The sequence below is a fragment of the Haliaeetus albicilla genome, chromosome 22 (assembly GCF_947461875.1).
Source record: "Haliaeetus albicilla chromosome 22, bHalAlb1.1, whole genome shotgun sequence".
NCBI lineage: Eukaryota > Metazoa > Chordata > Aves > Accipitriformes > Accipitridae > Haliaeetus > Haliaeetus albicilla.
Window position 1 is genome coordinate 8,981,796 of NC_091504.1, and position 27,983 is coordinate 9,009,778.

Consider the following 27,983-nt stretch of genomic DNA (forward strand, 5'->3'; position numbering starts at 1 on the left):
ACTCAGGAAACCAAGAGCCTTTAAGAAGTTTGTTATGAAACTGCTGACAGAATCAGTCAGTGTCAGTTGCAGGTAGGAGCTGAGAGGGCACAAGAAGCTGTGTTGGCTGGCCCGGGGACGCTGGTTTCCATGGGTGTCTCTTGGGATGGACAATGAATGCACAGGGGTCTGGCTCCGCCGCCGGGCAGCCACGTGCAGTCTGGGCTGAGCCAAAGACCTCTTGTGCATTTTGGCAAGCGCTCTGCATGCTGCAGTTGCTGTCTGCGTGGCTGTGGCACCCTGGATGCCCATCAGAAACGTGTGACCAAGAGAGGGAGGTGTTCCCACCTGCCTTCCTGCTGGTCCTCGTCCTCTGCTCCCCCTCGAGCTCAGGCTCCCGTCCTCAGAGAGATCCGAGTCCTCCTCTGCAGAGCGGGGGGAAGGTGGATGCGCTGACTCAAACAGGACCGAGAGCCGGGGACGCAGCCCCCCGGGATGCAGCAGCAGTGGGTTTGTGTCTGCTCAGGCGAGGTGAGGACACGGGTTGTCACATCCCTGGTGACTGTTGTGCCATCCCGTGGGGGAGCACGGCCTTCTCCTCAAACCACAGCAGCCACGGTTTAACGTGGCACAGGTACTATTGGGCCTTCTCTGAAAATAACTGATGATGGCTCTTCGCCCTCCCTCCCCACTCCCTGAATAACGCATTTAAGACAGGCTCAGCAAAGCTCCTGTCCCGCCTGGATCTCTCCTCAGGCAGGGCGCTGGCAGGTAGCTGGTGTGCGACAGCAGGGAGCTGTGGAGTCCCGGAGCCGTCTCCCACCGCACAGGGCGCAGCCGTGACACGCAGGTCGTCCCAGATTTGGCCCGGGCAGTGGCGGCAGCCTGCGCCTCAGGGGCAGCCATCTTGCCAGCAGGCCCCACCACCCCGCAGAGCGAGGGGGAGGCCGGGCGCCCTACGGAGCCGCTCGGTTTCACCGCCCCGGCTGCTGAGAGGATGCCCCAGGCAGACCCAGCGCCGTCCCGCCTCGGGAAGGGCCATAGGGGCCAGGGCCTGACCCACCGCCAAGGGTGCTTCGCTTTCCGCAGGAGTTTGGCCCGGCCGCTGCGCCGTAGCGGGCGCGGTTGCCATAGAGACGAGCGGCGCGGCCTAGTGCCGCGGCGGCAGGCGGAGGCCCGCGGGCTCCTCGGCGATGTCGTTCCGCGACCTCCGGAGTGAGGAGCCGCGCTGAGGGGGCGAGCGGGGTCTGGGGCGGGGCGGGGCGGGGCGGGGCGCGGCGCGGCAGCCCCTGGTCTCGGCCCACCTCCCCCGGGCTGCCGCGACTCGCTGGGGCCTGCAGAGCAGCTCCGGCCGCGTTGGGTGCCTCAGGGTCTCGCTTCTCCTTGAGGTTTTGCCCTGTAGTTTCACTTAGAGATCCAGGAGGCTGGGCTGGAGGGTGAGGGGCGCTTGGGGTGCTACCAAGGCCTCAGACGAGGGCTAAGGGAAAGCCTGCTGCAAGGTTGGAACCTTTCTTTAAATTGACTGGCGGGCTGCGCTTTTAACACAGCATGCTAAAGGCGGAGGACTGGGACAGCACAGCCTTTGCATAGTGGTGATCATTAACTTCATTTAAATGGTGTGTTTTGTAGAGAGAAGCTGTTTTAGCAGTGTTTCTGCCCAATGAATTGCTTGTTAAAAAGTCGCCTTTTTACTCAGGCGTATTTTCTATTGAAATGATATTATTTTTTAAGTTCATCCATTCAGGATGGGTTTTTAACAATGCTTTGAACAGGGCATATCTAAGGGTACATGAACAGCGTGCTGTGGGAACTGGAGTTCTTGGTAATGCCTGTGTGGGATATGTAAGAAGGAATCCCTGCTCTTGCTTGTTTTTCAGATTTTACTGAGATGATGAGGGCACTGGGGTATCCCCGGCTCATATCCATGGAGAATTTCCACACCCCAAACTTCATGCTTGTTTCAGAAGTGCTTCTCTGGCTAGTGAAAAGGTTGGTGATTAGGCTAACAAATGTTGGGGCCAATGCTGGGATGTGATATGTATGCCTGGAGGTGATGTTTTGGTGTGAAACTGTATTAAGAAGTTTAAGGAGGAACATAATGATATTTAGTCATTCTTTGAGATCTGCTCTTCTAAATATCAGGTAGAAAATGTGGTAGTTAAGTTTGCAGGTTTTTAGTTTAATTATAAAGCCAAAACAAACAAAAAAATTGGTTTAGTACCTGAAGTAGAAAATACAATGACTCACTCCTGGCAGAGATTGCATCCTGAAGGTGGACATACTTATTCAAAAGTAGCTGTATCTCTTTCACATATTCTACAAACTCCATTACCATTCTGCCTGTGTCTGACCTTGTACCCCAAACAGGGTGATAGATAGTGAGAACTTACCAAGATACAGTTAACTTCTTACCTTGTTGCTATAATTGTTATTGGTTCAACCTGGTATCCTCCAGCATCCATGCAATGTTTAAAAAAAATAAAATGATACAGTACTAATCTACTACTATCCAATTGTAGTTTTACACCCACTTAACCCATTGACAGACTTTGGTTAAATATTTATGAAACTTGAGGTGCTAATCAAATTATACATAATCTTCTTTCTCCCATGTAAGTGAAAAAATAAACTGAGCTTTTTAAGCTACTCATAAAGTAGAATATTACACTTGAAAATATGACAGTGACCTATGTGCCTGACGGCTGGCCTGGATTCATAATTAGTATCCATTAAGTTTAATTACTGAGCTGTTAGAAATTTGCTGACTACTGTTGCAATTGTAATAAAACGGGGAAATACAACTGTTCAAAATTACTTGGATTAAGTTACCTAAATGTTCTTTAAAATACTGCTGTTACACTGAGGGTCTAAATTACTGCTTGTTTTCAACTCATGTAAAAACATAAATCAGTGTCCCTCCTAGTGTGAAACAATAAAATAACAGAGCAATTGAAAGAAAACAAAAATATCGTTTAAAAATATGTTTCTCTAATGAACCTGAACACTTTTAAAAGCTTAAACTTCTGTGTTATAAGATTACTGGGAACCCTATGCCTAATAGTGAAGTGCTTCACTTTCAGACCAAATAGCAACTGAACACTGGCATCCTTTTCTGTTATGGGTCAGAATTACACTTGACACAGGCAGACAGCTTTTCCAGCTTCCAGAAGCCTTTTAATTACACTTTAAAGCAGAGAGGCTACTTTGCACGTGCCTTGCTCATAATTTCAAACGTGATTTGAAAGCGAAGATGCTTTTTTGCCTGTCTGAATGCTGAAAGTCTCGAAGTCTTTTATGATACTGGGAATTTACTGTTTTTTCTTTCTTGGCTTCCATAGGCTGGTGACTTCTAGAAGTTTCTGCATTTCAGTAGTGTTTTTTAAAAGCATTTCACAATATTTCAATTTGCTTTTTCATAAGTTTTGTTTACTTTTGAAAGTAATATGTTTGAAATTATGTCTGAGTGTGAACTTTTATTGTGTATTTTGAGAGTGTGGAAAAGTGTCATAACATTTTAAAGGACAAGATGGCTGTTTTTGTTATTACCAACAATAGTAATCCAGTACAAGTCATCTTAACATACCACCGGAAAAACTGGGGTATTAACTCAGTCGTATGCCTGGTGTTTTAAATTGTGAAGCCACACATGATTAAGTTTAGTTTGATTTATGTAAGCAGCTTGTGATTTAAGTAGTAAATGAATTCTAAGAATAAGTATTTCACGGACTTGATTGAGCCAACTAAATTTTTCTCCTTTGCAAAACTGACTGAAAAGATGTATTGAGGACCCCACAGTAACAATTCGTTCTGGAGAAGTGTCTCAGGTTTTACAGCTTTTGCAGTTTATATATAAATCCATTGTAGGCATTCCAGGGTCTTGATACCCCAGTCTGCAGTAGGAGCTGAAGATTTGTTTTCCAGCCTCGTACATGCTTGTTTTGTTTGATTTTTGCCTCACAAATGAACCAATCTAATATTGCACATGTATTTCTTGTCAGAATCTATGTATGCTTCCCACAGGTACGAACCTCAGACTGATATTCCTCCTGATGTGGAGACAGAACAGGACCGGGTTTTCTTCATTAAGGCAGTGGCTCAGTTCATGGTAAGTCTGCCTAAGGAGTCATGCTTAAGCACATTGAAATACTAGCTTTAGTGCTTTCTCTTTTAACCCCTTACAATTTCCTTGCAATGGGTGGCTAAGCATGCATTGTATTCTTGTGCTGTTACAAACTTGAACAGGCCAGGGCATGCTGTTACTGAAATCATATAGAGTTATGTACATCTCACTGCAGGACTGGGATCTAAATGTCTAACGCTAAAACGGTATTCATCCTTATATCTTCATGTTTATAAAAAGGTAATAGTGAAAGAAATAACTGTAGCTATGAAATTTTTTGAAGCCATTTAAATGGGTTCAGAAGAGATGCCATCATATTTATTGCTAACTTTGGATGCCTGATTCTTTTGTATGCTTGAATAGTCATAATTTCTGATGTTTTCTTTATGATATAGAATCATATATTGGTATTCTGTTGTATGAGCCTTCTCACTTACTAGATGGAGCCATATTTTTCTCAGATCAAATCTTTTATCATGTTATGCATGAGCATATTTGAATTGGGCTATCAACTTTTTTAGTCTTGTGGAATAAAATAACATTGTCCTTCATATTTTTGTTATTTTGATGCAGCATGAGCTTTTGCTGTTATGAGACACTTACATAGCCCTCTTAATCAGGTGGAAAAAAACTTAATGGGGCTCTGGGTGGGTCTGGAAGCAATGGAAATCTTTATGCTAATACCAAAGATTAATTTCTTATAATACTTTTTTGAATTTTTCAAATATATTAAAATGACGTTATAACCAAGCCAGCTTTTCCCTTCTGATTTGTGATGATGTCCACCATAAATATTCTGAATTCTTAATTTTAGTATGTTCAGAGCATGATACACTTCTGTACATACCAGAATGCACTTTTGAGCCCTGGAGCATCATAAGATGTAGTGAACAGACCTATTTTGTTTAGAGGGATCTCCCCCCTCCAAATCAAGCATGTTTTAAAAGTACAAGTATGGAAACAGAAATAGCATTATGCATACATTTTCCTTTTAATAGCTGATTTCATGTAAGAAAACCCAAGGGTTTTGAAGAATTACATAATGTGATTCAGAAAATGAAATGCATGGAAATTTCTTTAATCATCCTATACTTAGTCTCAGTTAATATCACAAGAGAATATGGGGATTATTGTAGTTTTTCAGCATTTTCAGAATAAGAAAAGCTTGTAGACATTTCCTTAATAATTCACTGGTCCATGGAATCCACAGTTACCTTCTCCAGTAGCTAATAGCTTTACGCATGCATAGCCAGATGTGAGATTTGATGGAGACAGATTTGTCTCAGAAAAGAATATCAGGATAGATTAATCATCATGAAATATAACTAGAGTATTGCTCTCCTTTACTGAACAAGGAGTAAAGATGTGTTCATTTTTTGCACAAATTATGTATTGCTTTATGTTACTGGTAGTTTGAGAACTTGCCAAGTATCTCCTTTTCGGACCCAAAAGTTCCTGAAGTGTCTGCAGGGTTGCCTTACATGGTTCTTTTAATCATTTGCCCACCTAGAACTGCCCTAGTCTGTGTGGCTCAATACCTGGCCCCTACTCAAGCCCACTTGGATCCAAATTTGAGGCAGAGTGCAGCAAAAAGCCTCTGATGAGTTTAGTGTCATAGAAATGCATTCACGAAAACATATTTAGCAAACCAGGGTACAAACTTTTTGCAAAAGGCAGACATATTTGTTTTTTAAAAAGTGATGGGAGAAGCAGTTGATCTGCCTGAGTGCTTTCCAGGAAGTATCACGTGTTCAATTCCCATTTCAGGCTGTGGAGATTTAGAGCCACTACTTCAGTACCCAGGATACTATTCTAAGTATTAAACAAGACAGAGACATGAGAATAATCCTCATTTTTCATATCAAGAATGTGCCATTGTACAAGAAAGAATGCAAAATGTTTGAGCTAGATGGGCTAAAGACCATGACTCCGCAACTGAATGGCTGGAGCACTCAGCTGGGAGTTCTGGTTCATCCCTGGGCTATTTTTGCATTTCCATCACACTGTCAAAATTTGGCTCTATGATAATAATAAAGAAGATTTTAAAGTAAAAGAAACTTTCTGTCTGTCAATGCCATTCTTGCAGTATATTTCTATTTCTCTTTTCTATTGCATTGTAATAGTCTGATCTTCAGAATAGATGGAGGTGATTTTTAGTGATGCTCTAAAACTATTTAGAGCTGTTATAAAATAGGTGACTGTCTCAAGCTTTCCAAACATGAAGTTACCTTCCTGAGTAAGTGGTGCTGTTATGCCAACCTGAAAAATATATGTACTTGTCTGTGTATTTTTCCCTCTTTTTAAGTAGTCTTTGAGTGAAAAAGCTTCTTTTTTTTCCTTTTACTAGGCACTGATTTTTCTCTCTTGGGGTTCAATGGAACTGAAATTGGAATTCCTGTCTTTAACAACATCCTTTATGATGTGGTACATTAGTCTTCTTTGTGTAGGGGATGTTTAACGGATTCTGCCAATTTAATGACCTGCTTCTCTTTAAAATTTAATATGTACAGTTTCTATGCTTAGTTTTTTAGATTCCTTCTACTGAAAGGGAAGAAAGGAGAACATATCTGGTTTTCCACTTTGTGTATTGGCTCATTTGAGGTCATGCTGGTCAAGATTTTCAGAAGTGATTAGGGTTTTTGTACCACAAGTCTCATATTACCCCGGCGTAGGGTGTACAACATCAGTAACCTGTTCTGGAAGTTTTGACTTCACTTTTCAGCCAAGTTCCTGCTGGCAGGAAGCAGATGTAGAGTCAGTTTCCTCTGCTGGGTTGAGATTTTGGAACAAGAGAGCCAAGAGGTAAACACTTCTTGGAAATGGAAATCTGATTATAAAGTCACGAAGTTTGACAAGTTGCTTATGAAGAAACAACGTGCCAACAACTGTTTGCTTCGTTCACTTTGTTCTTTGAAAAGTTGGAGCTAAATCCATGATTTGAGATGTGGTCCTTTCTCTCTTCAGTTTCACAGGAAATTTTCCTGCAGTCAGTTATTCAGTGAAGCTCAGTGTGGAGTGGGCAAAACTTGTACCAACCATTTTAATGTTTGAGTCTTTTACCCCAGATTGAAGGTCTTGCACTGTCAGAGCCCTAGGGGGGGTGTGAATTGCTTATGGTAACACTGTAGTACCAATGTTGTGTAATACCATGAGTGAATCGTGGACAGATTCTTTCTGCCACACAGTATTCCCAAAGGATAAACATTTTAGCAGAAGTTTCATCTTAAAAAGATACTGAAAAGAAGATTTGAAGTCATTTGGATGCTTAGTTTTTGTATTCATAACTGGTGATCAATTTTTATTTGCTTGCTTGTTTAGTCATGCTGTCAGGAAGATTGCCTCAAAGTTCTACCTGACGTTTGGTGTTGGCCTCTTGTGACTATTTGTTTATAATATAATCTTGTCAGGAATTTCAAGAGCAACATTTGTGTCCTTTCTGTGACAAATGTATCATTTCTATTATGCTCTTTTTTCCCGTTTATTATTTTGAAGTATAAAAAGATGATATAATTTTTTTTTCCTTACTGGTCTGTCTGTACTTTTCAGAGCTGGAAGACAAGGGAATAAAATCACTAATATCGTAGCAGGGAAAAATTTGAGAGAAACAATAAAACATTCTGAAGGTACTACTGGAAGAGAAGACAGTTAAATTAGGATAATTGATCTTATTCTTTTAACTCATTAAAGATGAAATTTACCTCTCTGCAGCATCATCACAAGACCTGGGCAGCACTTACATTCCACTTAAACTTAATTTGAATTTAAGTGGCACACAGGGTTTTTGCTGATCTTCATGCAGGGAAGAATTAATGGATAGTTTGAGTTTTTTCATTCTGGAAATTATCTGCAAATATTCTGACATACAGAAAGTGCACGTTTCAGAAAAATTTCTTCTAGAAACATCAGCAATATGATGAGGCAAACTTGAGTTTCCAAACATGAAGATTTATTTCTGCAAAGCAGAGCATGGTGCTCCCCAAAAGAGCTTTGGAGTGAAGTGTGAAGAGGTAAATGAGGATTTTGTTCTTTGTGACACGATGAATTCATTCTTTCTTCCCAAAGGCTACCAAAGTTCACATAAAGCTCAACACTAAGAAGCTTTACCAGGCAGATGGCTATGCAGTGAAGGAACTGCTAAAGGTCACCTCTGTGCTTTATGGTGCTATGAATACCAAGGGAGTGGAACGTGCAGATGTGAGCGAGGAAGACAGCAGCAAGTTAAAGTTTGATCTTGGCTCAAAAGTAAGGAGAACTTGTACTCTTGTTTTGGGCAGGGGTTTGGTGTTAACTTATGAAAAACAAATCCATTTTCTATCTGAAACTTCAGTGGAGAATGTTCTCGCAAGAGAGTGGGTATGGTTTTAACTTGTACTTTCTGTTATATGTTATGATTTGTTTTAATCTCTGAATTCTCAACCAGAAGCTTAATACAAGGCAACATTGGCACAAAATTGATTATCTTTGGTTTGGACCGCTGTTGAAATCATAGAAATATTGGAGTAGGCTGGAATAAAGACTATTTTCTATCTACTAACCTTGTTGCAACAGGAGGATTTTGCAAAATACTGATTGAAAGTTGGTTTTCAGCCCATTTGCATTGAAGGAAAGGGAAATCTTCATGTTACCCTAACAGACATCAAAGCTGTTCAAGCCCTTAAAATAAATGCCATCTCTACATATTAAAAAAACCTCAACGCTTTGTTAAATAAGAGTAATTCCTGTTACTGCTTTTTATTAGTTTTAGCACCTTTTCTATGTTCTAATATTTTTAGTCTTTGATTCTTTTATAGTTATACTATGTCATGCCTGCATGTTAGGCAATAATACTATCATTCTTGAAAAAAATGCCAAAACCACAGGTGATTTTTCCTCTGGGTCAGTCTGGTGTGTGACTCTGAAGAAAGCACCTGAAGAAGTTATGAAAAAACATTTGTAGATGATCAATATTCATTACCTATGCAATATGCTGGTCACAACCTTTTGGTGTATATACTTTTTACTTTTGAATATGAAGAAGGTGATGTTTCCCTTTGCCCTGGGCAGCACATGAACCAACAACTGGCTGAGTCACAGTTTTGAGGAGTTTTTGTTGTTGTTGTTGGCCTAAAGTGGCTGGGGTTTCACCCAGAAGCCTATGTCTAAATGATGCCTCATCTAGGCCATTTTAAAGCCAAGAGATAGGCTCACTGTGATTCCAGTGGACAACTTCTTCAATACTGTAGTAGAGTTTCAGCCACTGTTGCTAACCTCCTATGCAATTTTAACATCAAAATGGGAAAAATCTGTTGTGGATTTTCTTTGTGATATTTGGGATTCTCTTTTGCTATTCAGTCCTGTTGCTGTGTTTCCAGATTGCTGACTTGAAGGCAGCTAGACAGCTTGCTTCCGAAATCACCTCCAAAGGAGCAAGTCTGTATGACTTACTTGGCAAAGAAGTTGAACTAAGAGTAAGTACACACTGGAGACTGTGTAAGAAACTGTGTTCACTGGGTGCTGCAAAGGAAAAAGGTGAAAAAAGGTATCAGTAGTTCTTAATGGCTGCATCTAAAATCAATATTCTGTGAGTTTGAAGGAATGGGTCTGAAAGTTTGCATTTCCTTCCCACTCATATTCATACTTGGATTGTGGTAAGCCTGAGAGAACAAGTTTGGCACTTTCTCTTTAGCAGGAAACTGAAATACTCTCTGTAGAACTGTTTGGAAATATTAACTTCATATATACGTTTTAGTGGTGGGGAGAGATATATTCTGAAAGATAAATGATTAATGCCATTAGTTTTGCAAGTGTAAGGCTCATTATTTCTGTTAGAGTAATTGAGGGCCTTGCAAGCCTGCAGGGTACATTTTCTTCAGCTTAGTTGTAAAATCACAAGCTGTTGCATGAAGTCACGGAAGTGCCCTGAAACACTGCCAATAAGTCTTTCAATTATTTTCTTAAACGCATTTATCTGCAATGCTGGAGGTTATTCATTTTCTGAAAATAGACATTTAAAGAAGGGAAACCTGAATGTTCTAGGACTGGTTTTGGTAATCTTCAGATTTGCAATATCTGAGCTGTAGGAAGTGCACCCTGTAAGAGCCGTAGACTGTGTGCCTTGACGAGTACTGCTCCCAGATTCTTATTTGATGGAGTACAATTGTTTCAAAGGGTAGGTGATATACAGGGAAGATTATCTGTGGAATACTGCCTTTTCTGCTAGATATGTAAGTCAGCATGGTATGCAGCAGTGTGAAAGTCATTAATCTTTCAAAAGGGAGAGAGAAGTGATGAGCCAATTTAATTCAACATACACGATTGTCACAAAACCGTTAATCAGTCACTTCTCATCTTGCATTCTTTGCTTAATTTCTTGGCTTTGCAATAGTTTTCACACAAATGCTACCTAATGTGTTAATACTTGCTTTGGAGCATTAAACCCTTTTTTCCTCTGTACAGCATCCCTAAGAACTCCACTAAAAACTCAAGTATAGGTCAGTATAAGGCAACATTTTTTAAAAATACTCAAACATTTGTTTGAAATTGGGTGTTGTTTAACCACTTTAAATCAAGGCTTTTAGGAGTCCAACTGACTTTAGAACTGGGCCTTAGAAAAGGGACTTGCACAAGTGCACAGTGCTGAAAGCATGAAATGAAAAATCAAGAGCTGAGTAAATGCTTCAGTGCAGCCACTTCTCATTGGGCCCATTAAGAAGTCTTCAATGGAAGACTATTTAAAGGTGCAATTGCTAAAATGATGGTGTTTCATATATACTGTAGCGAGTACATGTTTCTTGTGGCGTGACTGGGTGTACAAGATGAAGCTAACTACTCTCATACAGGTACGCAGTTTATGTTTTGCGAAAAGGTTTGACAGATTGAACTTGTGGTCTTTTAAGGAATCCTGTCTTAGGAAAGATGACCCTTGCTTCTGTCTCGTTTGGTCTGAGTTTATATCCTAAAAGCACAAGATGACACTATGACACAGTGAGAACCTCCAGAGAGCACCAGAAGAGACTTTCATGCTCTGTTCCTTTTTGATTTGTGACTGGTTCCAGCCTTCTTCAATGATTTGTTAAATCTGAAGAACCCGGTTTTGGCTTGTGTGTTAAATGCCAAGTTTGGTACATAAGCGTGTGACAAGTTTGAGACTTGAGCCTGTAGCAAAGCAAATAGGTTTCATGGTAAAAGGCATGGCGCTGCAGTAACCAGTTGTTCAGTGGAATTTGTCAAGTTTTCCTTTTTTAATTGTAAGCACCCAGCTCTGCCTTTCATTTAAAGTATGAAATCTGCTCATCAAATGAGAGGCTTAGAGCCAAATGCTGCTGTTTTCTTCCATCTGATAATGCCCACAGAAGTCAGTGGGGCTGCAGTTCTTTTTAAGTAGCTAGTGTTGAGGGCAGTAAGGAATTGCCCCTCTTCATTTCACACATCTTTCCTGGATCCTTCAGAGACTTGGTGAGGTGCTCAGAAGATCGCAGGGATGGCATCCTCTGCCTGCTCTTCCCACCCAATGCCAGGGTGTTAATTCTGACTTTGTATGGGGAATTAGAGCTTTGTCTGTAGGTATCACATTAGTTGCCATTAATCTAAGGTTACTTTTCCTATTTTTTAATGTGAAGATTATTGTTTTCCATTGCTTATTTTCTTTTGATGTTGCACGGCTAAGTAATGCACACAATAAATTGCACTAGCAGAGGGATTGCACTGTTAAAGGCGGTAGGAGAGCAGTATGGTTTATTTTTTGTTACATTTTGTCCTGAAGCCTGTTGCATATACTAAAATGCATCGACAGCTGTGATATTGTTTTAATGAATTTGAAAACATGGTAGTTTTGTTCCCTGAACCTCTTTTTTTTTTTTTTTTTTTCCTAATACATCCATTTCCAAATATTTAAATGAAGTATCTTGCTACCTAGGCTTAGTTAGACTGATGGTATATTTTGTTTCTATCCTAAGTGAAGATGGCTTCATTTTCCAGCAACTATAAAGGAAATGCCAGCATTTGGCACTAATGGGTTGACTAAGTCTGTTCTCATAGTCTGAGCAGCTTTTGGGAAAGGATCATTGAGAAAAAGTGAAGTAAACCTCATTATTTCCTGTAGGAATGTTGACTAATTTGTGTCACAGGCTTTACTTACTTTATTGGAGTTCTTTTTGCACATAATTTGTATAGAAACTGTCTAGAAAAGCCTTACACATTAGATAAATTTTATTCTTTCAAGTCATAGAACAGTTTTTTAAATAAATTGCTTTCTGAATGAAAACAAATTTCAGCTAGAGAAGAGTTTGATGGAATGGTTCTGTTAGATGTATTGTAGATACATATTGATCTAAATACATGTGTGTATTTATTGGGAAGAGTTTGAATCTGTATTCATTTTCTTGGAAATGTGGTTCTGTGCTTTTCTGATGCCTTTATTTCCTGGCTGAATATATAGTTCTTATGTATATGTAAACTACTTTCAAACTTAATGTATAATGTAAAAAACCCTTTAATTTAAGAACATCAGAAGAAACAAAACCTACAGGTTTTCATTTGCTGAAGTCAGACTATGATGCTGTTAGTTAAGATTTTTGGGGGGAGAAACCCAAAGAACCAAAAGCTATACTTTTCTCATTAAATGAAAATCACAAATGTAAATTTTGGTTTAAAAAAGAAACCAGGTTTTATATTTGAAAAAGAAGAGGAAGGCATTTCCTGATTAACAATCCTAAAGCAGCAAAAAGCTTAAATGTGAAGAGAAGCCATTTGGTTCCAGACCTGAAGATAGGTAAAGAGATTTCCTTTCCCGCTCTCAGTGGATCCCAACTTATGCAGTGGGTTGTGGAGCACCAGATGTGGAGGGGGAGAAGTACGGGTGATGCATATGTGTTACTATGGCTGTGTCACCTGCACTGTCAGGTAACTGTTAAACAGGAGCTTGGCCCAGTTAACTTTGGGGAGCAATTCAGCACTAAGGGGGAAAGGGATGAAAAGCCTTGCTGGATTGGAGGATCTTTGGAGTTAAATATTGAATTCCATTGAAGTTGTGTTGCTTCTAGGCCAACTGTGGGTGAGCACAGCATAGGTTATTGCTGTCCTGTGGCAGTGCAATTGTGGAGACAGAGAAGTTTATTTTAAAATGCATTTAAGCCTTACATTTCCAAGATAGTTTGCAGTTTCCAGTCTTACTGGTCCAAGTCTTAGAGCATAGAAATTGCAAAGTTGGAATTCATAGAGTGTAGTGGAGTTGATGAATGAATTTTGGTATGACACAGTGAGTTCCCCAGCTGAAAAGCAAATTCTATGCACGAAGATGTATGTCTTTATCTTCATTGTTTCCTTTACTGCCAGGGGGACTTTCTCTGCATTATATTACTATGTAGCCTTAATTTTCAGAATATTTACAACTAGCTTTGGAAGAGTAAATAGACACTTTGAGTTCTGGTTTTCTTTAGTGTGTTTTTTAGCTTTTTTTTTTTTTTTTTGGATGGGGAAGGTGGAGTTTGATTTGGATTTGAGGTGGGGATGCAAGATTTTGTATGGATTTCTTTCTCTTCGTACACTATGCTAAATACTTAGGGTGATTAAAAGAAATAGAAGTTGAGAATACCAGTGCTGTGATTAAGCCTGTCAAGCTCAAAATCAAGAAAAGCAGCAACAGAATTAATGTCAGTACTCAGGCAAAATGCAGCACCACTTCACTGTGCATTCACTTCGGGTTTCACCTGTGGTGGCTGCCTCTGGACCTACGCAACTAACTGCTGCAGTCTTGTAAATGGCCAAAAGATGTTTGAAAAGTCAGTGGTCCTCTATACCCTATAACAGCTGGTGATCATGGGGAAAATGGCAAGATGAATCTTTGATCGGAGGAAGGGGTGAGGAGGTGATCCGAATAATTCCTTAGCACAAAATAAAGCAGTAATGACTTTCATCAGTTGAGGAAGGACTCTCCTGAGTTATTATACATTGGACATCTGAAATCCAAAAGGAAAAATTCACAGCTATTTATAACACCTCAGTGAAGCTGACTGACTCTGAGTGACTGTCATTTTGCATCTGTCAGAGGTCCTGTGGACACATTAGCAGGAGCCTGTCAAGAAGTTGCCTTGCTTAGACTTGCTGAATTATTAAGATGCAGTAAGATAATGAAGCAAAAAAATTCCAGAATAAAACTGCCTCTGTGCTGGTGGCAGGCATAAAGATTTCTGACCTTCTCAAGGTTGTCTGCATTTTATTTACCTCTTAATTAGCTCCAGGCCATGTAAAACTGAAGAAAGATGAAAATAGTCCTTTTTTCTAATATACTTAGCTTGTGCTGAAGACAGGCAAATGCAGCGGGTCTGTTTTCTAACGCTCCTCTTGGCACTTACTCCATCTGTGACCTTGAACAAACTGTTTATTCCCTGTGTATCCTCTTGTGTAAATAAAGTAATTTGTGTAATTTTTTAGATTAAAGCTTTTAACAGCCAGATAAAGTGTTTCCCAGTCTATGGAGGGTAAATTTCTAAGTACAGGGTATTGCTAGGAGTGTTACTGTTACGTATGCACACAGTATAAGCTTGTTCCGAAACTGATGGAAGTCATTGATAATCTCTTTACTGACTTCAGTTTGTGAAACGTTTGAATTAAACTCTTAGGAGAGCCAAAGGTGTTTAGATCCAGCTGTGGAACTGAGACAGTATTAGTTACAACAAAAAGAGTTGCCACAAAGGACATTTAACTTAGATCTCTTTATTCACAGCTTTATGGTAAAAGAACCCTTCCTCCCTGCCTCCCCCCGCTCACACTGTTGTAGCTTGCCACCTACTCTTTCTGTAGAGAGGTAGATCTGATTTGAGTGACGGCTGCATTATTTAGTACTCTTTGAAAGTTAGCTACAAAAAATTATTTTATTTGTAACGTTGGAAACATTTTCCATCTGCCAAATGTTAGTTCTGGGTAGGAGATACTGCCTGGGGGAGGCTGGTAAACTAATTCCCTCATTTCCTGTGCTTTGGTTACAAAGTTGCCACACATAAGATTTCTAGTGGAAAATTGTAACTCGAAATTGCCAGAACTCTGGAGAATTACCTAGTTTGCTTCAATTTTTTTGAACTGTCCTGCTTCTAACCAAAACCTAACCTATAAGTTTTGAGGAAAAGGGCTTACTGCAAAGTGGGAAGACAAAATTAAACCTTGCAACTGTAAGATATAGTTGAATCAATACTGTCCTATATTTTAGATTGCTTTAACCATAACCATGGTTGTATGCTACATGGATATAACATTTGTGGATGTGTTTTATGTAAGAAATGATTTTGTAGTGAACTTCGCAGGAGTATTTAGCTTGAAGACATAGCATCAGCTATAAATTGATGGGTGGCACATTTCTCCTTGCAGTTTGGGGACCAGTTATGTCAGTGCATTGATAATTTTGTCAGCTAGTTGGAAGATCTGAATTCTTGTAGCTCAGTTCTAGACTGTTTTGAAAAACTGTTCTAGTTTGGCAGAGAAGAAAATTGCATTTGAACCATTTTTTGTATGTCACGGCATTTGTCAAAACCTGTATGAGTCTGCAAGAAGTTCCACTTAATTGGGCTAAATCAGAAACACTGTCTTCTGAATATCTGGTGAGGTTTCAGTTGTTCATTATTCCTAGCCTTCCTTCATGAGGCACAAGTACAGCCATGACAAAATTTTAATTACATAAGAGGAAAATGTGCTGGATTAAATATAAGGACAATAATTTTAGCTATTTTTAGCTATTTTAAATGCCTTTGTTCCTGCCCAAAGAGAGCCATTCAGTATTTCTGTTGCTGGAATACAACAGCCACTCCACTTGCTGCTGGTTAAGCTTTGCTGAGAATGGAAACCTGAGCTATGTAGCAATGTTTGCTGAAGTCAGAGGCTTGATGTGAATTAAAAGTTTAAACTATCTCTTTGGGTGGTATTGCTGCTCCTACCTTTGCTGCAACTTTGCATGATGTCTTCATGTATCTTCGAAGTCTGAAAGATGCTGCTGAAAAATATAGTCCTTTTTGTTGCTTTTTTTTTTCCTAAGAAAATCATAACCCTTCCTGAATTTTTCTTATATGTTACCTACAAGGAAAGGAAATTCTATTTTTAATTTTGTTACAGAAGAACATGGATAAAGGAAACTGAAAAGATTTTTGCCTGACTGGGTGTCTTGCCTTTTTAAAGACCCTGCTCTTTTTCCCTTTAAAAAACAAAAAACAAGCTCCCACCTGTCCATGCTGCCCAAGGACATTTTTATCATTTTATGTTAGGAAATTCACTCACCAACTTGTTTTTGCTCTGCCAGAAGAGATATGTTCCTTGTTGTCTTGCCAGACTCTGGAAGAGACGTCACAAACCACCTCCTGGTTAAGTGACACCCTGTAGACTAATCCAAGCTTTACTGATGCAGCGTGCCATGAAACCTTACATGAAGTAAATTAAAGGTGAGGTTTTCAAGGATGTGGGAAGATAACAGTAAGCACGTGCTGGGGTTTGTGAGCTGAAGGTAATTCAGTGGAATCGGCTCTTGAACCAGAAGACCGGTGGACTTGGAGGGGTGTGTGTGGAGGAAACAGAGCAGTGTAACTTCGTGCCTGTCAGAAAGGTTTAAAGTTTCCTTTCTTGCCTCAGCAGTCTGTATGCCAGCATTTGTAAGGGATTTCTTCTGTCATAAAGCATACATTCAGAGTACTTATCTGGCTAGGCAGGCCTTCTGATTCTTTTTGGTCTGTAGAAAAAATATGCTTTCCAGTTGGTTCTCCATCTCAGTTCTTCTTGTGGCATGCTTTTTACACATTGGGATAGCCAGGGTGTTTTGGACACTGTCTTTGATTGAGGGCTGTGCATTGCTGAGTAGGGAAATGTCTCTGTGGATTCCCTTTGTGGACTGCTGAGACGAGCATACAAGAAAGCAGCATAGCCTGGGTGCAGCAAAATTCTCAATTATCTTGAGCTTTAATTTCTTGAGGAGGAAAATAGGCTGTTAGGAAGTATCAGATTCCTTCAGAAGGTCCGGATTATTTTTCATGTCCCTCCTGTACCTTCCTGTTCATATATAATGATGCCTAATGGTCCATTCCCTATATTGGCCAAATGTGATCACAGTGTGTGTTAGTAAACTCCCTGAATAATAAACTGTTCAAAGGGAGAGCTTTATTGCCTGCGTAGACAGCAGTAGTTGCAAAACCCGTGTTTGCAGGGAGTAGGGGATGTCATGCTTCCTGGACTAAGACTGAAGGCAACAGTGGGAGTGAGGAGGTTAACTTTTGTATGCATCAGGCTTACGACCTCCTGCAGAACAAGGAAGGATTTAACCTGTGGTCAAAAAATGTTTGGTGCAAGACCAGTGTTTTAGAAAAAAGCTTTCATTTCTTATCATTATCACAAAAAAAGGTGTTTAGAAACCTCTGCTAGACCTTGAGCACATCAATATATATGTATATTACACCACATTTATTGTGAGTGACTTGTGTGCTGGTCGCGCTTAATTCCTTGCCTTGGTTCATTACTGCAGTTCAGAAGATACGTGCATCCGTTTATCCACACATCAAGCATGCAGGAAGCTGGTTTATCAGTTTTTGAGGCATAATGATGGAAAATCATTACCAGTTGGAAATGCTTCACTGGCCATATTTGCAAAATGTTTTTTGCAATAGTCGCTCTTCATTGTTAACCAAGTATAAAGCTCCTGGGGGAAAGTTCTCAGTAAGGGAAGTGGTGGAGCGCATTTGCAGAGATGGTAGCGTCTTCCTGCCCCTGCTTTTTGTGGCTGGTAAGTGTATTTGGCTTTCTGCATGGTGACATTACTGTGCAGCAAGGGAATGTGTGAATTTAGGATGACTTCAGTGTTCCACGTTAACACCGCAGCACCCAGGGGGACAGGAGTATCAACAGGGGTATAAGGAAGTTTCAGACTAGCTACAAGGAAGAAATTTTTTATGCTGAGGGTGGTGAAACACTGGCACAGGTTGCCCAGAGAGGTTGTCGATGCCCCATCTCTGGAAGCATTCAAGGTCAGGTTGGACGGGGCTTTGAGCAACCTGATCTAGTTGAAGATGTCCCTGCTGATTGCAGGGGGCTTGGACTAGATGACCTTTAAAGGTCCCTTCCCACCCAAACCATTCTGTGATTCTATGAAGTTGAATAGCTTATCTCTTGCACATGAACATGTTTGCTCAGCAAGACAATGCAAAGTAGCAAGCGGGCTCGAAATTTGCACCTTAGTTCACTTTGCAGGAACCTCCACATATAGACAAGTGCTAGCACCACTGCTGCTACCTTGGCAGCTGGCTGACTTGCAGAGAAGCTCTTCAGGTTTCAGCAGAAGGCCAAGCAATAGTACAGCTATTTCCCATTCTAGGTCTGACATTTAAGCTAAATGAGCCAAGCTACAACTGAGTCCATGGAAGTGCTTCTAGATTTCAGAATGGACTCAAAAGATTATTCTTCATATAAGGATTCTGAATTGGATTGTAACACCTTGCACGCAATGGAAAGGTACAGTGTACCTAGAAAGTGCTGTCTGCTGTTACCAGTTTCTGCTAAGGTCAGAAGGTGCTAGGAGCCGTATCTTGACTCTGCCAGTACTTGGTTTGTGGAGCCCATATGATACTTGACAACATACCAGTTCCCTCTGTAGTGTTTACTGCTAATACTTGATGCTTTTCGAGAGTTTTGTCTTATGTTCTCAACAATTTTAATTGTCAGTATAGAATATTTCTTGTCTTATATTTGACATGCAAGTGGGCTGAAATCCAGACTTGCAGGAGCTTTTATCTGTTTTTTCGTTTTGGGGCTGGTTTTTTGGAGGGGGGGGTGGTGAGTTGCTTTTTTTTTTTTTTTTTTTTATTCAGGAAGATGACAAAGCTGTACTGTGCTTTGTTAATCTGCAATAAAGGTGCAATATAGGGACCTAGTCTCACTTCAGATGCCTGAGGGTGTCCAAGACATTTGAAGAGGGCTGGCAAATATAATACAGACTTAGGGCGTCCCTGGAAGATGACAGTGGACACATTTGTTCAGGCAATGGAGTTACCTGCATATTACCACATATTTCAGAGATTGTGTACATACCCTAAAAGGTACTATACTTCCAATAAAAGATAGGTATTCTCTAATGATCCTGGAGGGGCAGAGAGATCCACGTGTTTCCATATCCAGAAAACTTACGGCTGCAGACCTCTGTGCAACAGGTCTTTAGTGACAGGAAAGGCAAGTCCTGTGCTGCGTTTCTGCATTTTATATTTGAACCAGCCTTTTCATGTTTACCTGGATGTTTGGCAGTGAAGCTGCAAGAAGGTTTGATAAGGTTACTATCTCTGTATTTGTATCCTACAGGATGCTTTTTTGCTGAGTGAGGTAGAACTTCTGGTTAGGTGAACCAGTTGCTTTGTTGTCTTTTGGCAGAAAGAAGCTGTACTGCAACACTAAACTGAGTGTTGTGAGAATAACAGTAACTTATGGTCCTGTGTCAGGCTGACTTCTCCACCAAAAGGTGGTTGCTGCAGCAAATGGCCAGAACCGCAGCTCACTGCCTGGTCCAGAAGGCTGGCTGCTGGTCCGATTCCTGTGGACAGGACCTTGGGCTTCTGCTCTGACGATCTGCTGTGGCCTTCTCCCTTGCTGGTGTTTGACCCAGGGGACCATCGCTCAGCAGGGATGCAGATTTGAGACAAGTAAATTCTTCAGACAGATGGAATTTTGAAGGCTTTAAGACCAGTGCTATTTCCTGAAATGACTACAGTACAGTTTTGCTCTAAGCAAATTTATCTTGACTTTTGTTGCCAAAACTTGTGCAATTTGGGCAAAACTGGCTTCACTTTAACTTTCCATGTCCTGTGGGGAATGTCCTTTCAGGCTGTGCTCTGTTCTGCTTGATTGGGCAGTCAGCTAGTCTTTGATTAGAAATCTTTCTTACTTTGTAATGATATTCTCATTTCTGAAGAAAACGAAGTTTTTGAGTCTAAACTAGCCAACTAATTTGTTAGTACTTCCAATTGGTTTTGTCCAAAGTGAGATTCAAACCTTGAAGAATTAAAGTCTCAGCCCTTCCATGCAGCACCAAATATTAGACCAACCAGGGAGCATAAATAATGCCAACAAATGGTGTCTCTTGTGTGCCTTCATGTGTTTTCTTTAATAACTGTCAGCTTTAGTTCATCAAAAATAATTTTACACTTGGCTTCCCTGATTTTTAATTAGTATTTATCATGTAAAACTATAGCCGGGGAGCTCGTGGACACTTTGAACAGGAAGCAGGTAAAAAAATCAGCTTGTTCATGAATACCTCTCTGTTTTTGCATGTAAGTGTTTTCTCAAGTTGTAATTAACAGGCATAGTCCTAAATTGTTCTGCTTGTTACCTCCTCTTGCCTTGATAATTTTTTTCTATATTTTTCATCTCTTCTGAGAACTCTATTTTTAATGGTTAATTTAAAGGAAACCTCTTGTGTATTATAATGTGTATTCTGATTAGTACGCCTAATTGCAAAGAGTACATTACTTTAAAAGAAAATTAAGGAGGCCATATTTTTCAGCTCAGTTTCATTTGCCCAGTTTTTTTGAGCACAAAGAATTGTGAGTACAGCCAGTGGCAATGTAATACCTGCTATTTGGACAAATTTAGAAAATTGGTTTTGCCTTCAAGTATACAGCCTATTTGTATCCACAGATTTAAGCATGAACAGAAGAGCCTTTGTGTAAAGCCAGGTTTTAAAAATCTCAGTTGTTGTGTTACTGCGTATTTTATATTGGGTAAGAAATACTAGTGAGGATGAGTTGGGCTGGAGGAAAAATGTGCTTTAGTTGCTCGTGTGGAGTCAGAGGTAGTCAAAGTGGTTTTGTTAAATCAATTTTCTTTAAGTTGCTAATGGCTTAACAATGTTTAAATTAACCAACTCTGGTATTTTGAAGTAAATGTTTTTCCTAATGTCTTCATAATATTTGTGGGGTATTTATTTTTCTAATATGATCTGCCTTCCTTTAAATCCTCTTCTATATGGCCAGTTGCAAGGTCTTTTCTGAAAAGACATATTAAAAATAAGTTTTCTCTTTGAGAGTGTTCATAGGAAAACAGGAAATTGCCCAGTGACGGATACTCAGGGAAGCTGTTACAAACATCCGTTAAAAATTTCTCAACAGCTTTGCTACCCTCAATATATATTTATTTTTCAAATATATTTCCATTATATATTAATATAATAGTGCACTGTAATGGAAGCTGTAACAGTCCACTTGGATTTTCCTCTTGGTCTGTTGGGGTGTGAGGAGGTTAATTGCCCTGACCCTCTCCTTTTTCAGTTTAGCCCTGATTCAGCAGTCTGAAAATACAAATTTCTGCTTTTACACTACTCTTCATTGGCCTGACACATTTTTCCAAGCAGGTGTGACTGTAGGACTGAGCCTTGTTCTAGAAAATTATGTGGATTTCTGCATGAAGGCTGTGGTCTTTACGTGAAACTTCCATGGGTAGTAAAGACATTAAGCTTGTATAAATTATTCTACCTTAATAGGGTAGATCCTCACAAGTATATCTAAAACCCATCAGTTACCCTGACCCAACACACACTGCAGTGACTTGTGCCTGTTCTGTGGGTGTTTTACCAGGCTACTGAGAAGAAATTGATAAGGGAGTTGTTTATAATTAAAAACTAAGGTCCTTGATGTTTCTTTTATCTCTTTTGAAAGTGGGAAGGAAAATAATTTCCTTACCCCTGCTGAGTGATAAACTATTTTTTCTTAAATATGTTCGCTCTGTAGCAGAGATCTTACTGTTGCCATCAGAAGAACCGAGTACAGTTGGCAGGAGAGTGTCTTTACCAGGCTGATCTGGCTGCCATTTCAGTTCAGGCAAAGTCGTCACAAATAAATAGGCATTTTGTTGAGCTTGTTAAATGCATAATGTTCTCAGAATAGCTACTGAGCTACACTATTATTGTGCGGTCTTCCTCCAAAAGTGTCTACCTGTGGAGTTATTCAGGAATATGTATTGTGCAGACTCTTTGTATCTTATTTTCAGCCAAATTAACTTTCTGCTGCTTGGAGCTTGTATTTCTTTGTGGACAGGAGAATGTTCACGAGCACTTTAGGCAGCGTAAGCTGTCACTGCCACCAACAAATGTAGCTCCTGTTGCTATCCCCAACATAATATTTCTTCTACTTCTTTTCCTGTGCCAGAAAAAAAAGCCTTCGTGCAGCATGTGGCGGGCTCGTTCAGGGAACTGATCCAGCAGAGGAATAAGCTCAGCACAAAAAGCTGCTGCTTTTGGCTGGATGAGCTCCCTGGTTGGGTTCACTGTGCAACTCCCTGAACTTGAGTTGGTTGGGAGCGAGCTAGGCTGCCTGTGCTAGTTGCTTACCTACGCAATCTGGAGTATCTGGCATGGTAACATAACAAAGTAATTGTATCTGCTTTCCAGAATTCATCTTGTAGTAGGCTGGGTACAGCCTGTTGCAATGTGTATAAAGCATTTTTAGGTTCTTAGTCAGATGTTCTCTAGAGAGATGCTATTTCCATCTTTATCCACCTGTTACCAAATGGTTTGCCAACATAAGATGATTTTAAGGACATGTAGCTGCAAAAATCTCCCTCCTCTCCTCCCAGTAGCAAACAAGTAATCCAATGTTTTCATATAATGACCAGGTCAGTGTTGTGAGACATCTTACAGACAAGTGCATGCTGGATACCCCTAAGCCCATCTGTCCCCAAAGCTGCTGAAAGTGGAAGAGGTTTTTTCATCCTTTGGGATCTAAAGAAGGATCCCTGGGTGGTTTCTTTTTGAGGAGTCCGAACCACTTGGTTATCAGAATCAGAGAAACCCATACATCTGCATCATCTGATTTTCATATGGGCATAGGAGGCACCTGCTGACTGTCCCAGCTGCCTGACAGAGTTAGATGAGTTCATAGTTCTTGTTGCTCCACAATTTTTGTGATACTGTGCTCATCTACCTAAACTATTGCTTTCACAGGTCGTGTTGTAAAGATGATAAATCTTCTGAGCTGTGTTGGATAACTTGCTTAACATGTAATAAACAGTGCAGTTTCCAAAAATCTGTGTTCAAGAATACTTGCAGTTCAGACAGTAGCACTTATCTTGTTTTGAAAAGATGCCTTAATTGCTCAATGTTAATCTCAGCCTCACTTAACTGACTTTTTCATCATCTCCTGTTCTTTAAATCATCTGAGCCTTGGTGAATAAACACTAAATCCTACTCCATTTGTTATGCAGATGATTGTATCATTGTTGCTTGACCACCCTCAGTTCTGCATATATTAGTTCCTTTGTGTAGTGTTTAAATATATTGATGTATTTTTATTTCATAGGAAGCAAGAACAGAATCTATTGCCAGACCTTTGGAGATAAATGAGGCAGAGAAGATGATGAAAATTGCCATTGACTGTGTTCTGGTAAGCAAAATGGTATTTATTTAATTGGAAAATCATCATTCCTCTCCTGCAAGAAGAACATAACTCTTTTTATCAACAGCCTAGGGTTAAGAGTGCCAAAGCACACATCACCTTCAGCTGGCTGGACCAAGTAGTGCTGCACCTGGTTAGTTAATGTAATGTTGAACTTCAGTTAATGGCTAGTGCAGTCTTTGGTCTTTAGGTAACATCAGATGTGTGAACACAAGTTCATCAAGGCAGAGGTCAGTTTGTGATGACTCCTTGTGTCATGGTAATGAATATGATCACTGATGATCCTTGTGGTTTATTTGGGAAACTTGTTGCGTTCAAAGTGAACAAGCATGTTAAATGAAACTGATAACTTTCCTGGCTGAGTGAATGAGGTGTTGGCACAGAGATGATTGTGAGCTGGCAGTCGGAAATCACAGCCTGCAGCAGAAAGGGTAAATGATGCTAGCAGCAGCACCTAGGAGAACATGTTGAGATCCACTCTGCTGTCACTGTCACACTGCGTAACTGTGTTGGTTCTATGTGCAGAAACATTCCTCCAGTTGATGCATCAAAAAACTGCCTCCCTTGGTCTCTCTCTTGGGAGAAAACACATTTTAGTTGTATTCCCTGCCTCTGTTAGGAGCTCAGTAGTAGCCCCAGAAGCTCTACAGGAGGGATAAAAATTGCCCAAATCAGCACAGAAATCTACATCCCACCTTCATTGTCTAAGCCACATAAACTTTGCAGAATCAGGGCTGCAAGGGGTGTACCTGGTAGCTCAAAATGTGCTGGTATGTCTGGAGTTGTGCAGTTGGGCTCTGGAAGCAGGGTAGCTGAGCTGGCCAAGGGGTGAGAAGAGCTGGCATTGTGCTAATTAATGCCATGCCAGTGCATCATTATGGTTCTCCCAGACTTGGCCACACTGTCCTTGCTCAAGCGCTTGGGTTCCTGTATTTCTGAACCATTAGCTGCACTCACAGCCTCTGTGCAAGTATGGCCGTTAATTAAACCCTAGTGATTACTACAAGTTATTTAACTGCAAACTGTGTCCAGTCCAATTGTATAATTACAAGGAGTGGAGTTCCAGATTTAAACAGCCAATGCATAATCAATAGATACTCCAAGTGATTTTTTCCTTATGTTTCTGCTCCTACTCACAGTCTACATGAATTCTAAATGTTGTTACTATGCATTGCTATTCTCTGCAGTAGTGCTAATAAACTAACAGCAGCAGGGTAGAGCAATTGGCTTCTTGGGAAATCGCAGTAACACATACCTCAGCTGGTTTAGTTCTGGACCAGTTAATGAAATGACTTATTATAGCTGAGCAGCACCTTACAGTTACTGCTGGAATTTCAGCAAGGGTGAAGTCCTCTTTCTCTCTCTCTCACTCAAAAGATGCTCATGGTTTCCTGAGCATAAGCACACTGAATGTACTCAGCTCGTTTTAATAAACTGGAATATTCCCACTTCCCCCTCCTGATTCCTGTAGCACGTGTTGTAATGTTCAGGATGCTTCCCAGATTTTGAAAAGATGGATAAAGGAAGAATTAGAAGAGGATGCAGATATTCAGGCAGAGTAAGTTCTTTATAAAGAAGTGACCTTTATCTTGAAGAGGAAAAAAAGAAAATTATGGAAACCTAAAATTCCCTAAAATAGTACCAAGAAGTAAACACATTTCTCATCTGTGTTTATTCAGATACTCCACATCAAGAGATGTCAGATTTTTTTGAGGAGGCTTCTTCCTATCTTTTACTGCTTTTGCAGTGAGAAGGAAAAATAAAGCTAAAGCCCAGGGCAAGCCATGGCTTTTTTTTTTCTATTCTTCTTCTAGAATGTCTGGGAAAAAAATCAGGTATTTTAAATTCGTAAATGTCCAGTTAGTTCACTATCCTGGCCACAAGGAACTTTTTAATTTTCCTTGCCTGGCCAGTTTATGTTCTAGCTCATTGTTACAATGTTATTTGATAACATGAGATGTGAGATTATACAGAAGAATGTTCAGCTCTGAAAGATAATTCTAATTATTCCAGTGCAAGCCATGGTTCACCATCCTTCTCTTTTAGGAACAAGTCCAAAAGACTAAAGACATGTTGAATAATGTGGCTTTGGATGAAGCCAGTTTGGAAGCCAAGATTGAAAAACGAAAATTGGAACTGGAAAGAAGCCAGAAGAGGCTACAGACTCTACAAAGTGTTCGGTAAAGATTATGAACTGATTATCTACTGTGTAAATGAGTGTTAGTATAAATGATGGAACTGTGCATTGTTAATGCTTAGAGCGACAAGGAGTGAAGTCTGTAATGAGACTGAGATGATGGCCTGTGGAAGAGAGAGGTTCCCTTCTCTAGAAATGCCCACTCTGGATTGTAATTGTTCATTTTTCCATTACCATGTATTTGAAATCAGAATTTCAGGGCTGTTAAAAGTGGCCAGAATGTTATTTGTTGGGGTTGCTTAATTGCTGCTTGAGCTGTACAAAATGATCAGGTACCATGTCTTGTCTTTTCATTTGTCATTAAACATAGATTGTGTCAGTTAATTCTCCTGAAAATGGCAACTGGTGCAAACATTCCTTCTGTTCCCAGAGGCTTCTAGCATTCTTAGCCACCAAAAAAAAAAGTTCATTATGCATCCCTTATTAGGATCAGTTCTTCTAGGCAGTGATACAGCCTGCCATAAAATCAAGATGTTCAGATTCACAGTTTAGGTTGATTTCTTGCCCTTAATTAAACTGCAAGTTTATACAATCTACAAGATCATGCTCTATTTTTGACCTAATATGAAAAAAAAAAAAAAGGAAATATTAGAAAAATGATTGGTGGAAGGAATGACATTGATTCATATACACGTTTTGATCAGTAATAGTTTGGAGGAAGTGTATTAGGTAAATGTGAAGCAGCAGTAGTGTTCTTTGGGGTGCAACGGTTAGCTCTGTAGTATAAGGACATCATCATTTATTGGTGTTAAGTCTAGTTACGCTTGTAATGACACAGCACAGATTTGTAGCAAGTAAATCTCCAGCGAAGTAGGTGATTTACCAGCCGTGCTACAAGCTAGTTTTTTTGGAGTCATAAAACAGCAGGATAATTAACTTTGATTTGCCTGCTAAAGGGGCCAGAATGCTGCCTTTCTGCCTGTTTGAAAGGAAATGGTAGTGGGTACACAATAACCTTTCCTTTGCTACATGTAATTTTTGCAGGATAGCTTAATGAAGTTTTTTGTCTTATGCTTTTAGTCTCTGAAGTAGTGTGGAACCTTAAAAACAAAGGTCCTTTTAGATTGGTTTAGTAGACATGGAAAGGAAGCTGCAAAACCAAAAATGCTTATTTCAGAATTCTGCATATATGGGTCAATATTTTGCTGAGTAGTTTGTGCTTGTTCTCTCCAGTCCTGCTTTTATGGATGAGTATGAGAAGATTGAGAAGCAACTGCAGAAACAATACAGTAGTTATCTAGAAAAATTCCGTAATCTGACCTACATGGAGCAGCTCCTGGATGACCATCGACAGATAGAGCAAGAGATGTTTGAGGTAAGACAGCTTAGAAATGCTCAGCAAGCCTGTATATCCTGTAGTTCTTGGCTTTATAACAAAAAATGTTTTAATACCCCTTTGCCAAAGCAGCACATTACTAGTTGTAGAGCCAGCTCTGAGTGACTGGCAGTTTATTGACAATCCAGTAAGTGTGACTGCTTTTGGACAAGCGTGATAATACAGCTTTATTTTTTGAGTTAGTGAAGTTAAACCAGTGTAGTGATGCCCCTTTCCAGTCTCTGACTCCCGGAACTCATTTTCAGTTGATGTTTTTTGCTCACGAAGAATGTTTTCAGCATTTCTAATCTTCCTTTTCTTTTCTTACATACAATGTATGTGCTAAGAGTTGTTAGGCACTTATTTTTTATCGTCTGCCAACAACTGATGTGTGAGGGTTTCTCAGCACAAGGCTCTTCAATTTCCTCATGGTAGCCCTCTTCAATGAAAACAGCAAAGCGTATCAGTGAAAAGATCAGATATGCTGGAATCCTCTCTCACATACTCTGCAGTTTTGTTTGGCAGAAATTCTGTTTTCTTTTGACTTGCTGAATTGTATCAGTTCAGTGCGATTCTCTATTTTGTATCCTGCTGGATTATCTGTATTTGTATCTCGTCTTGCTCCATACTTTTCTTTGGGTATTTATTGGACTGCAGTGCTTTCAGCCAACCTTTCATTCAGCTTCCTGTAGCTTCATGTTTAACTTGGCTTTTCATCCTTCTCACAGTCATTACCCAGTGTATCTTCTGTTCTTCATTGAAAACATGTTTCAGTGAATGATCACCCCTTGGACCTTAATACTGGTGGGTGTGCTATACCTTGAGTTAACCAGTACTTCCTCTTTCTGGATTGTCCTATCTTTCATATGCAGATCATGTTTTATTTTGTCAACACAACTTACTCTTGTTCCTGGCAGAAATATGGCAGAGCTATGCATAATGTTCCTTCTGTCTGGCTGTGACTGCATGTTTTGCTTTTGCTGTGTCTGTATGTGT

The 27,983-nt window shown here is 40.0% G+C and overlaps 1 protein-coding gene across 4 annotated transcripts in view; it reads left to right on the forward strand.

Annotated features, from left to right (window-relative positions):
* Positions 1-1,079: 1,079 nt before the first annotated feature.
* CLUAP1 (clusterin associated protein 1) overlaps positions 1,080-27,983 on the forward strand; it is a 70,725-nt gene continuing 43,821 nt past the window's right edge. The window contains exons 1-8 of one of the 4 annotated variants that reach the window (XM_069809725.1): positions 1,080-1,194; positions 1,857-1,968; positions 4,000-4,084; positions 8,162-8,341; positions 9,451-9,546; positions 23,380-23,463; positions 25,522-25,655; positions 26,846-26,987. In XM_069809725.1, the coding sequence (XP_069665826.1) occupies positions 1,173-1,194; positions 1,857-1,968; positions 4,000-4,084; positions 8,162-8,341; positions 9,451-9,546; positions 23,380-23,463; positions 25,522-25,655; positions 26,846-26,987 (855 nt within the window). In that variant the 5' untranslated portion in view covers positions 1,080-1,172. Of the gene's footprint in view, positions 1,195-1,348; positions 1,368-1,400; positions 1,479-1,856; positions 1,969-3,999; positions 4,085-8,161; positions 8,342-9,450; positions 9,547-23,379; positions 23,464-25,521; positions 25,656-26,845; positions 26,988-27,983 lie in introns of those variants that run through there. The other 3 variants (XM_069809729.1, XM_069809726.1, XM_069809727.1) reach the window with 3 other exon arrangements.